At 43.5% G+C, this 14,222-nt stretch overlaps 1 protein-coding gene across 8 annotated transcripts in view; it reads right to left on the reverse strand.

The window, feature by feature from the left end:
- LOC137421000 (unconventional myosin-IXa) overlaps positions 1-14,222 on the reverse strand; it is a 285,807-nt gene that overhangs the window by 75,141 nt on the left and 196,444 nt on the right. For 7 of the 8 annotated variants that reach the window (XM_078772058.1, XM_078772064.1, XM_078772060.1 and 4 more), the window contains 9 exons: positions 13,110-13,232; positions 12,776-12,856; positions 10,883-10,993; positions 9,781-9,903; positions 8,759-8,908; positions 8,447-8,526; positions 6,746-8,233; positions 848-902; positions 539-673 (listed from right to left, as the gene is read on the reverse strand). In XM_078772058.1, the coding sequence (XP_078628184.1) occupies positions 539-673; positions 848-902; positions 6,746-8,233; positions 8,447-8,526; positions 8,759-8,908; positions 9,781-9,903; positions 10,883-10,993; positions 12,776-12,856; positions 13,110-13,232 (2,346 nt within the window). The remainder of the gene's footprint in view (positions 1-538; positions 674-847; positions 903-6,745; positions 8,234-8,446; positions 8,527-8,758; positions 8,909-9,780; positions 9,904-10,882; positions 10,994-12,775; positions 12,857-13,109; positions 13,233-14,222) is intronic. The other variant, XM_078772061.1, reaches the window with a different exon arrangement.

Genomic DNA, 14,222 nt, shown 5'->3' on the forward strand with positions numbered 1-14,222 from the left:
AAGCGGTATGGAGGTTTCATCTACCACGTGAAAACTTGTATCATTGGGATTATAAAAAAAAGCAATCAGCCTAGCAAAACAAAAAGAAGAGGCTCTTACAAATCAGAATTTCCAACAAAAATCACCACAAAAGCAAATGTGAATGCCTCATTTTGTATCATTTGGGTGGTATTCAACTATGTTTGGTTGAAATTTGGCCATATGGAAGAGCAATGTGATGGAAGGTAGAGAGGCAACTACTTGATTGGAAATGAAACAGCGACTGGAGGGGGTTGGTTATGGGTTGTGGAGTGTGTGTTAATGGGGGTAGAATAGATTGCAGATAGGAATGGAAGATGACCGAAGATGGTGGTGTAGTGCCAATTTGAAGCTTCGGAGGGAAGAACGGGATTTAACCGTTTCAGGAAAGCAATTCCTCAAGCAGGAGATGAGAGGAACAGAAGGGTGGAGGTGAGCAGTCAACCTGGATTTTGGTGATCAATGTAAATTAATTAAGATCAGGTTTAGGCAAGAATGAGCCACTGGTGTTGACACTAACCATCTTTGTACCCTGCATCTGAGGAGGAAAAGTGTGATCTTCTTCATCGCTCGGCATGTCTTGCGATTTCTGTACTAAGAAGTTGGAGCGCGTCATGCCCAGCCGGCGTTTTCTGGCCGTGTAGGATCGTTTATCCTGCACTCGGTGGAGGTGAACTTGCTTGGAGTTGATGCATATATGGCTCGGCTCATACTACACGTCAACTACTATCCATTCTGATAGATTCCTAAAACAGGTGATTAGCTGCAGAAGAATTGAACAAACTTTACTTCCAAACACACATAGTAAATCGACAAGTTGAATGCTCACCTCGTCGAATTTCACTCCAATGGGTGACAACGGCGGTGAAACTGGGGGTGTTGAACTGAAAGAAATGCCAAACAAGCAATTGGACATGACCGTGAACATCATCAATGTTAACTTAACCATAACAAAGCAACTCAAGTTGTTCACAAGTAAAAACCCAAACTGTAATTGTCTTCAGCCATCTAGCTTCAGTCATTCAAGTTATATGCTTAGGTCCTCTAGCTCTTGGTGGCAGTAAGGCCTGAGACTGAAGCACTAAAAATGCGAACTCAGATGACCAATCAGATTACCTTTTCTGAACTTCCCAAATAGTTGAATTTGGAGCCCAATTGCATCACGGAAGGAAATGGGTAACAGAACATTGATTACAAACAAATGCTTATAACAGGCACTCATAGGCTTTTTTTTTTGTCTACAAGATTGAGGCTCATGTAACAGCTAACATTAATCACAAAAAGACAAATTGACACATAAAACATATGATAAAGGGAGCGGGAGACAATATGGGGAGAGAGAGGGAAACACACAAGTACAACATTTGAGAGCAGGGACATCGGGAGATCTGTAGGAGTGAGAGGGCCTGGGGGGAGGAGGCATGTGAAGGGGGAGGAAGGGGGGTGGGAGAGGTATAAAACATATGGACACTGCTAGGACTTCCAGGAAAGAAGTTGGCATTTCGAAAAAGTGGATCTGGGGTGAATTAACAGGGGTGGAAAAGATCAAGATTTTGGATGGGGGAAGATAAGAGATGGTGGTGAACAGCTGTTTTAAAGACCTGGAGGGAGGAGTGGGATTGAAGAGAGTGAGAGAGTTTGTTCCAGAGGTGGGAGAAAAGAGGAATGAAAGAGTGAAGGTGAATAGAGAGTCTTGATTTTGGCAGTTTAACCACAAGAGGGTTGCAGGCAGACCTTGTACGACCTGTAGGGATATTTGGGGGACAGAGCACAGACAGAGCTGGGGGAGCTAGGCCGGATAGGATTCGGTAGAATACAGAAAGACCACCAACCTGCCTGCGGTGAGAGTGAAAGGCTCTCGGAGTTAGCTTCATCGTGGGAGATTCCAACGATTCTGAAAGCGTTGGTTTCGACAGGTAAGGTAAGGGAGGGAATGGAAGGGAACCAAACACCAGAAACAGATTTGACCAGATGCCACCAGGATTTGGAGGAGGGAGACAGGTTTGAGAGTTCAGTCTTGAGAGCAGAGAGATATTGTTTCCTGGCTCTCCTGAGGGTGGACACACACTTGTTCCAAGCTTTGTGAAAGGAACTGAGATTACCTTCAGTTGGATTAGCCTTCCATGAGGTGAAGGCAAGTTGCTTCATGGCAACTGCCTCACCACAAGCTTCAGTGTACCATCGACGGGAGAAAGGGTATGACAACTGAAGACGAGATGGGATAAATCTGTGCACGAGAGAGAGCAGTTTACTTTGGAAGAATTCCCAGGAAGAGTTGATGTCAGAGGGAGTTGAGATGGGAGACCAGTCCAGATGATTGATGGCTGCTTGAAGACCGTGCCAGTCAGCCTGAGTGAAATGCCAGACTCGTTGGCGCTGAGGAGGCTCTCTGAGAATGGCCAGAGAGATGTCCACTTTAACAAGGAAATGATCAGAAGAACCAATTGGAGCAGAAGAAGAGCAGCAGACATTTGCAGGGAAGTTAATCATAACCAACTCTAGAAGAGAAGATACTCCATTGACTGAGATCTGGGTCGAGAAATTGACAGATTGTGTCAGTCCCAGTGAGTCGTAGAAGTCCTTTGCTGAGGTGCTATGGCTGGTTAATAAGGGAATGGTAAGGTACCCACACCCAGCCAGCTGGCATGATGACAGTTGAAGTCACCACATATGAGGAAGAGAGAGTTGGGATGCGTGGATAGAAGTTGGTCCATGTTGTCAGACAGGGAGATGTAAATGGAGTCATCACTGTTTGGAGGACGGTACAGACACATATGAACAAAAGGTGGGAGCAGAGAGGAAGCCGTAGCCAGAGGTACTCCTGGGGATGGGGTGGAGAGAGGGCAGTGCAAGGAGAGTGAGGAAGAGAGTTTTTTTGATAAAGATAGCAACCCCACCACCAGGACGAGGCTCAGGTCTATCATTCCGGAGGAGGGAGTAACCAGGGAGAGATATTAAGGAATCAGAGACATCTTGAAGGAGGAAAGTTTCTGTTAAGCAGATTACGTCTGGTTTGTCAGAAGCAACCTGTATGGAGAGATCAGTCAAGTTTGAGCGAAGGCCCCGGATGTTTGAGGTCCATACCGTTAAGGAAGAGGGAGGGGAAGCATCGGGTACAGGACAGGGGAGGGGAGGGGTAGGGTAAGATGAGGGTGTGAGAGGGGGATGTAGGGAGAGCTGTTGATATAATGTGTCGGAGATTGTAGAAGAGTTCGGAGAAAGGGAAGGATGAGGAGGACAAAAGGTTTGATGGTGATGGGAAGAGGGCACAGTGAGGTGTTGTTTGGGGGGGGGAGGGGGGGGGCAGAGCAAAGTTGAAGGTTGGAGGAGGTGGAGGTATGTGATGGAAGGGAGAGGAAGTGGGGAGGAGGCAGCTTTGAGAAGGGGGGAGGGGGGAGTTTTGGAGAAGAGGAGTGAGGGGGGAGTTTAGGAGGGGAGGGGTGAGGGGGGGAGTTTAGAAAGTGGATGATTAATGAAAAACAAACATTTATTACAAACTGGGTTTATTGTGATTTTCAAGCCAGAAATCCGTTTGAAAACGATAGAGGGGTGGAATGAAGGTGAGTTTAGAGAATGTATAAAGGAATGACTGCAAGAGATTGAATTTTTTTTGGAAATGGAGTGATTTGATGAGGAAATTGCAAAAATCCTTTTAAATAGGAAGAAAAACACCGTGTTGGAATAAAATCAAAACCACTGCAGGGGAAAGTTTAAACATATTTAAACAAAACCGTGAAAAACAATCTGGGAAAAGTCCCTGAAGTGAGGGCATGGATCAGAGAAAGGAGAAAGGGTTAAATGAGTATGGAGGAAACTAGAATTGGAAAGGCGAGTATCGGCTGGAGATGGAAGGAAGAGGTGGAAGAAAATGAGATTAAGTAGGCGGGGCGAGACAACAGGCACGTGTCCGCGAAGAGAGAAGGAAATAATATATATATTTTTTGTATTTAAAACGTTAGACAAAGTGTATATGTTGGGGGAAGTTAGGGGGAGAAGAGAAAAATCTTACAAATAAGCAATAAAGCAAAGGAAATAACTTAAATTCAAGAAAACACCGACAGGGGGAGGGAAGCCTAGAGAGACTGGGCTGCACACGCAGTGTGAACAGAAAAAGATTAATTATAAAAAAGTTTGCACAAATTGCAAACCAACACTAACTAGAAACACACAGTAACACATACACAATAAAATAATGAGTGGAAATTTGACAATGGGAAAATACTTTGACAAAACTTTGATGCCGTGGAGAGGTCAAAGTCGCTTCCACGCTCGAGGGACCGAAAGCGGAAGTCCGAATATATAAACGAAATATATAAACTTATACTTTGATATTTATAAATATATATTAGAAAAATAAAGTTCATATTAATTATTAATAAAAGTAATATAAATTATTCCAAAATTAATATATAATATAATTTATATATAATTTGCAGATCATGTTTATACAATATATAATATAATATAATATAATATAAAATATATGTTGTACCAGCAGAAGTACCCGGCGTTGCCGGGCGGGGGATGGAAGGGGAGGGGGAGGAGGGGAGGCGAGGCGAAGGGGGAAAGGGAGGGGAGGGGAGGGGAGAGGGGAGGGAGGGAAGTGGAGGGAGGGGGAAGGAGGGGGAGGGAGGGGGGAAAGGGGAGGGGAGAGGGGGGAGGAGGAAAGGAGGATGGAGGGGGGAAGGGGAGGGGAGGGGGGAGGAGGGGAAGGGGAGAAGAGGGGGAAAGAGGAGGTAAGGGGGAGGGGGGAAGTGGAGGGGGAAGGGGCAGGGAGGGGGTGGGGGAAGGGGCAGGGAGGGGGAGGGGGAACAGGAGGGGAGGGGGAAGAGATGGGAGTGGGAAGAGATGGGAGGGAGGAAGGGGAGAGGGGTGAGGGGAGGCAGGAGAGGAAGGGGGTTCATTTATATGCTGGTGGGTGAATGTGGCGTTCATCCCGTTGAACTTCCTGATCAATTGGTTGGAAAAGTTGAGACTGCAAAAACTCCAGACAATGTGGGCCGTGAAAGGCCGAACGTTCATAGATGGGCGTGTTTTACCCAAACCTTCGTGCTTCTTAACACAAATGGAAATGTCATATTTGGCGCTTGTTGATGCACAAGGCAAGTTTAAAATGATGATATTTACGTTTAATCATGTCTAGGGTTGGAGTGGGAATTCGGAAGTGTATAGGCTGTGAGGGCCGTTATAAATATATATTCTTTGTTTGGTTTTGGGGTAATTTGATGACAAGTAATGACAAACGGTTTTGCAATGATGCAAAATGTCCAAGAAGCAAACTACAAGAACAATGCCTCATTCACACAACAAAAGTATTCCATTTCAAGGGGTGTAACTATTCTGCTGCGTTACACGCTAAGCTGAGAGCAGAGCCAATGTTTCTACTTCCTCATAATGCATAATGATTGCCTAACTTTACGTACGTACATATGACGATCTGTCCCAGGTCCTTTACTAAGAAAGGCGTTAGGTTGATCACAGTAATGGCTTGTATTTGGTGCTCTCCTGCTTTTCCTATCATGGCCATTCATTGGCTGTATGCACATTTAACCTTTTGCCTTTTATCCGTCAATGCTTCACAGAACAGGCACTTCCATAGATAACAGCCATGCTGAAATGCAGCAAAACACCTTTCATTCCTTTTGCATGATGCTACTTCAGCTTGCATATTCAATTCCACCCAAAGCACCAGAAACTCTTCAATCTAGAGAGATAAACAAGACATGGCCTTTGCTGTATCCACCTTTCTGTTTTCCTCATCATCATAGGTGGCCGGGAGCATGATGATAGTGCTGGGAATGTGATGACATTACTATACCAGACAACCATAATGGGATGAGTTGGGAAATCATCCCAAAGGAACACTTCACCGGCCTTCAGGTGGAAGGTAGGGTTCTTGGATTGGCAAGTGTGATGCTCAAGCCGTTTCAGACCAGGAACAGTGCACGGTGTGAATTATGTATGTGGTAGCAGCCGAGGGTTGACATGATTTACAAAAGGAGCAAATGCACAGAGAAATCCAATGATTATGATATTGACGTATACCAGTTTGAAATATACCAGGATTACATCTTGCCTCGAAGCAGGCAAGAAACTGCTCAAAGCTTCATGGTTAATCAGCGCACAAAAGCCAGTGTCGAATTTTTATCTGCCAGTGTTTATTCAATTTGAGCGCTGTTGCTTATCAAAGGAAATGAAGAGGAGTTGCCTGGTGATAGAGGCTCAGGGTAATAATGAGGGCCTGTTTGTTCTCCCCAAAATAAATAAATAAATAAAACGAACTCCTCTTGCAAATATAATCTGGGCCATCTTTGCAGTTAAACTTGCTTTTGTTCTTTTACATTAATCTAAGGCTTGTAGGGAACTTGCACATCAAAAGAAATGGAGGACAAATATGTTTATAATCACTTAGATACTTTTACACAAATTACAAGGACATTAGTAGACAATGGACAAAGACAGAATATGGGATTTTAGCCTGGGTCCCGAAAGCTGGAGCTGGGGGCTTCAGACGGGAAGGCCAACATGCTCTAATTTCGAATAAACAATATAAATAAAGGCTCCCACTTCCATCCACAAGTGGCAAAATCCATGAAATATATATGCAGCGTCACATGTAAAATGTGACTGGCACAGCCATTACATTGTTCTAGCAATGCGTAAGGTCGATTTAATCAAGGCAAGAAAAAATGGGAATTAAATAAACTGTATCCCAACCATGACTCACCATTGATCATCAACTTGCTCCCTGTCTTCAATATCAGCAAGTCTAGTTTCACTGGCATGCAGAAAACCCTTCTTGCGGAGTGGCTTTCCATAGCGGTTTGGCCTTGTGGTTCCCCCCAGTTGCTCAGTTTGATGAAAAAGCCAGCTATTGGATTGAAATGGTGGCCCACGTGGATCAGAAGTGCTGCTGACGCGTGCACTGTGGGAGCGCTGTATAGTCCGTGAGTTTTGAACGCACTCATCCTGGCCATCTGCACAAGCCAAACATTCACCGACTAATGGTAAATGACCCATGCTACCGGCACCGGTTCCAGGCAGCCGCTCCATACTCACAGGTTGAGAATGAGCCAATGATTTGCCACCCTGGTAGAAAAAGCCATCGTCATTGATCCGCCTTTGTAAAAACGTATTCTCTTGAGGGGCGAGCAACTCCTCTTGACGGCGCTGCAAATTTAGACGCACACGTGTAAGCTGGTTCTTTTGCATACGCACGACTGCCACAATATTCTGACAATCATACTGATGCTCAAGGTGTCGCCATTGCTGCCGCTCCTGAACTGCATGGCTGCTCTCGTCTAGCTGTTGAAGGATCCTTTGCTTGGAGTTATTGCTGAACACCTCTCCACGGTTTGCAATATCACTGTCTGGACTGAGGGCATCACCCTCGGCTTTTGTTTCCGAAGGTTCTAGGCTATCAAAATCAGACAAAGATGACATGTTGTCTTCCTGACTCCCACCTGTAGGAGATAGTTCACCAACTGTCTCCTCCTTTGATGGACTCTGCAGAAAGTCTCCAGTTGCAGAGTCTTCCTGTTCGGTGGTTGATAGCTTCAATTCTGCATTTGAAACACCTGGTGATAATTGCAGATTTCTGCCAGTCACATTTGAGCTTCCTCCAGTAGTCCTCAGCTTTGCTTTTGGTACATCTGCCAAGGGGCCCTCATTCCCAAAGTAGCTTTTTGAGTCAGAGATGACCCCTTCAAAATCAGAGATCTTACTGACATCATTCTGTGGTGAGACTGCAAATGGGGATGGTTCCTTGACGATAGCTAAATCACCTGTAGGTGATGGGCACGAATTCCCAGAACGCTGCCGCCTATATTCTAAGGAGTATGCAGCTTGATCAAGCTCCCTCTGCCGGTTGTTCTGCCTTTTTGCCCGTGCTTTCTCAGAGTCAAGCAGAAGCGAGCGAGGACGCTCCTGACGTGTCACCCCATCACTACTTTGGGCCTCGGGAGGTTCTTCAACTCCACTGGAGATAAAGAGCTGCTCTGAATAATCGACAGAGTCATTTTTGATTAGCTTTTCGGTGCTGTTCAACATAGACGAGTTCACATCTGAGCAAGGGCTTCCACCATTTTGGCTCAGAGGTTGCTGTTTGTCTTTCGCCAGTTCAGCATTCTCATCATTTGTCTGATATTCACTGGGATCTTTGTCCACACGCACCATATTTTTCCACATGCTTCTTTGTAGCAGCATTTCTTTGCACCTGATGAAAAACATCCATTGCATAATGAATAAAATTGAAAAATAATTTTAGTCATGCACTCGAGTTCACATTGTGTTCCTAATTACAGGTTGTCATCATAAATAAAATCTTTCCTCATGACGTGGTACTGGAAATGACTTGTTAATCATTTAAAAGTATTATTTTTGCATTATCCCCCGCTTGCTGTTATTATAGTCGTGACTGTTTCCTTACCTGCTCCGTTGTAATGAACCCTTGCAAGCAGCTTGCAACTGGATGATGTTGGAAACTAAGAGCTTGTTACGCCAACAACGCTGAAAAGTTTCAAATGAACGTTCAGACTGTTTAGGTAATTTCATAACGCAAATCAAGCATTTACCACAAGGTTCGCAGAAAGAACGAACAATGCATCGTCTACTAATAAAATTAAAATTACCACGAAATGTCTCTTCCTTTTAGGTTTATCAACATTTCATCAATCAAGACAATGACATCTACAAGAAGCATGTGTTCCAGAATGCTTAAAATAAACCACAGGAAACGAACCTGGATGCAGATGGCAGCGCTGCGTGCATGCAGGAAGCGTTTCCGGTCGAGACACATGCGACACCATCTTTGTAAAAGTACAATACACCTCAAAACCTCAGCGTGAAGCTTCTCCAGCAGCCTTTGTCGCTCGGCCTCCCGGAGAAATACCTTCGGCAGAATTGTAACGTCAAAATGCGATTCCACTCGTCACAAAATGCGAATAACAGACATTATTGATCTAATCAAATGGATAAATATTTTGAGACATGATCCATAAGTCTGGTGTTGACTTAGCGGTTAGGGTGCCGGCTTGGGATCCTAGGATCCTGGGTTTGAATCCCGGTCGATCGCTGAATTAACACCAGGGGGGTTGACTCAACCTGTCATACTTCTGAGGTCGGCAGTTTGAGTACCAGTTCACTGGTACTTCCCTGTGTGTCGCAAGAGGCGACTAACAGGGTTGGCAGCAGGAAGGGCATCTAACCATAAAACATTGCTTCAAAAAGGGGACCAAGGTGCCCAAAAAGGCCAACCCCTGCTCTGCGGGGAAAATGGCCTCTAAAGGTGGTTCTTCTATTCATACGTCACTTTGGTTGTAAATGGAGGAAGGGAAAAAGGGCCCTACCTGCCAATTTTATTTGTCTCGCATATATTTTTTTGATGTTGATGTACCGTACTCTTTACAGAGCATTGGTACTGCTAAAGCAGTTTCTTGGCAAGGGCATTGCTTTTCCAGCATTGTTTGTCCATGCTCAATCATCTTAAAATGCTGAGCATCAAGCAACGAAGCAGCACATGCCATTTTAAAAAATCTTTGGTATGACTCGATCAGGGCTTAAACCACAGACCTTCCAGACTCAGAGCAGACGCTCTAACCATTACACCACCGAGTTTGATCGTCTCTCATATACGTGTTAACAAAATAAGAGGAAAAAAAGGACTCAAACAGTGCATTGACAATACTGAAGGGAGTAAAGGTTGGGAAATATATGCCAGATTTTAAAAATCGGTGTGAAAATATGCATGCAAGCTCAGCATACCTTAGTACGGCCCAGTTGATAGCTCTGTGGATCAAGGCCTGTGCGCTTCAGAAGATCCACGACATCGTCTCGTAATTTTCCACTCCGACGGGGCAAGAGAAGGCGGAAGTGCTCCACAAACTCCTGGAAGGAATCATGAAGTGCCTGGAGATTTTCGATGTGCATTGTATATATTCACATGTATACAACATCATTCAGCTCCTTCGCTAGAATGCTCCAGAGGGGTACTCCACCTTGCCCATTTTTGAAGTGACCTTCTGAAGGCATGCCCTACCCCTCGAAAATACGTATAATATGCTGAATAAATGTATTTATTTCCAAACTGTCTGGAGCTTCTCTCTGATCCACCATTTTGCCTTACAGAGACACATTTGTGGAGGTCTAGCGGGTTGGGGGAGGATATTGGGGAGGATATGGGCGGGGGAGAGGGGTGGGGGTGGGGGGGGGGCAGGGTTAGTTCCTAACTAATCCATCTATATAAATAGGCTAATTTTGTCTGCCTGTCCCACCCTGAAACACGAAATGTTCTCCCCGGAGAGAAAAAACAAAACAAATTAAAGTTGCTTCAAATGAATCCAAACCAATAGGAAAATTATATTTTTTTCAAACAGACAAAAAATTTTAACCAGGGCGGTGGGTGTATAGGAAACAGACGGTCACTAACACTAACTAACAACTGACTCGTTCACCAACACCTCGATCACTCCAAAAAACATTTAGTGTTAAGAAATATACAACTTCCCATTTTTGAGGTCTTTCAACCAATGCAAGAATAAAAGGCTTCATTTTCTTTTTCTTCTTATATTGTGGTATTTTTACCACAGGCTTCAGCTTGTGTTATTGTAAACACCATGTTCAACAATTTAAGGTTGCAACAGTTAGAAAGATCAACAAATTGTCATTTTGATGTCAGAAAAATATTTTCCAATGCATGTACGTATCTACCAAGAAGGAACATTTCTAAAGCAAGCAATTATTATAATACAATATCATTTATGAGTTTTCACTGAAGGCCCAAATCAAACGAGCCTGTCCAAAAAACAAATCTAGTGCATGTCTGTTGCTGTGTAGCACACGGCTCTGAAAACCTTTGGAATCTTACCTGCAGAGTGTAACGGGCACTGTAGCCTGTCTGGCGGATGCGTACGGTCTGCAGCATACCCGTGTAGTGCAGTTGTCTCCGGACAACACGCTCATCAAAGCGCAGGGGTAGCTGGTCAAGAGCACAGTACGAGAACATTATTTACTCCACGTGTGATTTTGTAAAGAACAACACAACACGACATAAGAATGTTTAGACAATCGAGTACTGCATCCATCATAACCAGAGCAACTATGCAGCAGGTTGTGCAGCTAACAGTGCTGCAAGTGTACGATTAAGACATTAAAATAAGTTACGTTTTGATTTTTAAACAAGCAATCACACTTTCTACGTCAATATGAGGATAAGTAAATAGGTGAACATCAATGTTGATCCTTTAATCATGTCATCCTAAACAAATTAAGTACTCATGATAGTCCAGGAAGTGCCAACTTTATTTTTTTTCAATAAATAAGTATGTAAAATTTGTAAGAAAATGGATTTTCAAATGCAAATATAACCCAAACTGCACGAAAAAGCGTGTACCTGAAGTGGATCGTGAATTCGTTTGGCAAAAATTGCTGTCTCTTTGCTGTCCCGGAAGTAAAAGTGCCAATACGACCACTCAAACACTTTGAACCTGGATTAAGCATGTGATCAAAGATGGCATACTTTTAGCTTAATGCTCCCTCCACTACTTGTTCTAGAGCATGGGTGGAAGACGGTTCCATATTTTTATTATTTTGTATGCAGCCTGTGGCTGCTGTTTGCATAATTTCTGGGAGGGCAGTTGTGCCCCTGATGCAGTTCCGCCTGTTTCCAGCAAGTTGATACCCATTTTGCTGACCTCGAAAGGATGACAGGCTGAGTCAACCCACTTGGTGTTATTTAACAGCACGACAGGGCTCGGACTCAAGATCCAAACATCCTAAGCCAGCCCCCTTAACTGTTAAGCCAACACCAGGCTCACATTTCAATAAAGAATAAATAAATAAACCACATGCCAGAGCTAGGATGAAGGTCTGAGGAAGTCCATAGGCAAGAGATGAAATATCACCTGAAACTTTATTTGCTCTCTCTCCTCTTGCAAAATTGGTGGAGTATAACCTGGTAGTTATTACAATTATTGGGGGGTAGTGTATATTCCCGAAATATATTTCATCGCAGTTTGTTCAGACATGAATCTTAAAAAAACAAAAAACAAAAAAGGACAATTTGTGACAAGGACGCACTGGGCCCATTTATAGTAAAAGTTAGCATTGAAAAAAGATGAAGGGGTCTCTCAGCATGGAGTATCTATACTTGATCTGCTAGGACAGCTAGGTCATTTAAGTTTTCTGCCGAGGCCATCCAGAAGGATAACCACAACGTCCTGGACAGTTTGATCACAAGGCAAACACCATGTCCCCAAATTTCTTCACACATTACTAATGTGTAAGGGAGGTACTAAGGGAGGTACTAAGGGAGGTATTTGTGTTTTCAAAGCTGTGAAACGAAGGAAGCATCTTTGTCCTGCCTTTAAATATGTGTTGATGGGACATTTTGAAAAACTGCCATCACTTTTGTCAACATTTTCAACCGAAAACATTTAAATAGGGAATACTTCTTCAAACTCATTTAAACCTAAAAATAGCACAATTATCTTGTGAAATTTCAATGACAATAAAAAAGTGAAGACTGAAGAAAAGCAAGTCATTCATGTAATTCCTAAAAACGAGTGCATCTGGGATGCTTAATGTGTACATCCTTTGCTGTCATCTCAGATGGCCTTGTTGGTCATTCAGGCCGGATCGGCTTGGAGACTAGACCTACGCTGTACGATAAACAGGTCTGGTGTGTTGCTTCGTCCATGGGAAACATCAATGTAAAGATAAGTAGGATGACGACGAAGGCTCGGTGGTAATTTCATTTTACCTTCTCCGCATTGGAGCGAATGCACCTGATGAAGTAGGGTTCAGCTTGATTTAAAGTCTCCAGGAGTTTGCTCAGGGAAGTCTGCAAATGAATGCATGCTCAAATCATGACAAGGAAGAATGACCAATCAGGCATTTCCTACAAATACCAATCAATATGATGATACAAGTATAAAACCCCCGCATAATCGCCTCCTTTCCAATGTATAAAGTCCTGTCTTCTTCAGCAGCTCCTCATAGCTTAATCTAAGTAATCCTGGAATCAATCAAGCTGCTCGTTGTAGAGGGAACTGCAGAGCTATGATTTAGTGCCGTTCCTATGCACCAAAAAGTACCTGAAACTGTGCGCTGATGCTTGGTGGCTTTTTCTTCTTGTTGACGTGTAGTAAAGACTTGGTTGTGCAATCTTGCAGCGTGAGGCTCACCATGTGCTTCAGCGACTTAACATCCAGCAAGTGCTGAAGAAAAACATTCAATGAACCACCTTGGATGAGATTAACAGATTGTGTCCAGCATATCCACCAAGCCTGTTGTGTGGTACTTGGTAATGTGCTATTTTGCAAAACATGCACAATATACCACACGTTTATGTTACTGCCACAAGCAAACTTTCTCCAAAGCAGTGAGATTATGAATAGCAATTGAATACGAAGACATAAGGTCAAGCAGTCCCACTCCAACCCTCCGCTCCAAAAAGTCAACTAACTGTGCTATGGTGATAGCCAGGGCCACTTAGAGGTGATGGGGAGGATGGGGGGCGGGGGGGGGGTGACCACCCTGGGGACTGCAGTAAACACCCTCCCTCATGAAATAAACTACTGTGGGAACAACTTACATTATGATAATTGCGGTGATGATGTAATGATGTAAATGAACACAGGAATGTTGGCCAAACCCCACCCGGATGAAATGAGTTAATAAACGAATCCGTTCATCTATACCATAAGAGAGCCGTGTGTGTGTGTGTGTGTGTGTGTGTGTGTGTGTGTGTGTGTGTGTGTGTGTGTGTGTGTGTGTGTGTGCATATAATATTAAATATAAATTTTCCTTATTGGGTGTAGGTAGGGGTGTGTTGTAGGCACCTACAAAAAATAGAAAAGAAAGTTGAAGAGGATATAGTTTGACCTGTGTGGAGATGCCACTTAGCAAATAATGTAAGTATTAAATTATGCTGAAGTACTCTAAGTCTCTAAGCTGTCTGTCACCATAGTCCAGTCAAATTAGTCAATTTAGAAGCCTAACCCACCACTAATTGGAAAAGTGCTTCTCTGTTGGATTCTCATGTTAATTAGGTCCGAACATCAAAGGAACAAGCTAAACAAGAAGAAATCTTGCATTTGTCTCAAGAATAATCAATTTAATGCTACCCAACTTCATCAATGGTGTTGTTAGAAATGATAGAAACTCAAATTAGGTACCTACTTGGATTATTACCTGATTATGTAATC

This window comes from Myxine glutinosa, chromosome 2 (genome assembly GCF_964187855.1).
Source record: "Myxine glutinosa chromosome 2, kmMyxGlut1.1, whole genome shotgun sequence".
NCBI classification, from domain to species: domain Eukaryota; kingdom Metazoa; phylum Chordata; class Myxini; order Myxiniformes; family Myxinidae; genus Myxine; species Myxine glutinosa.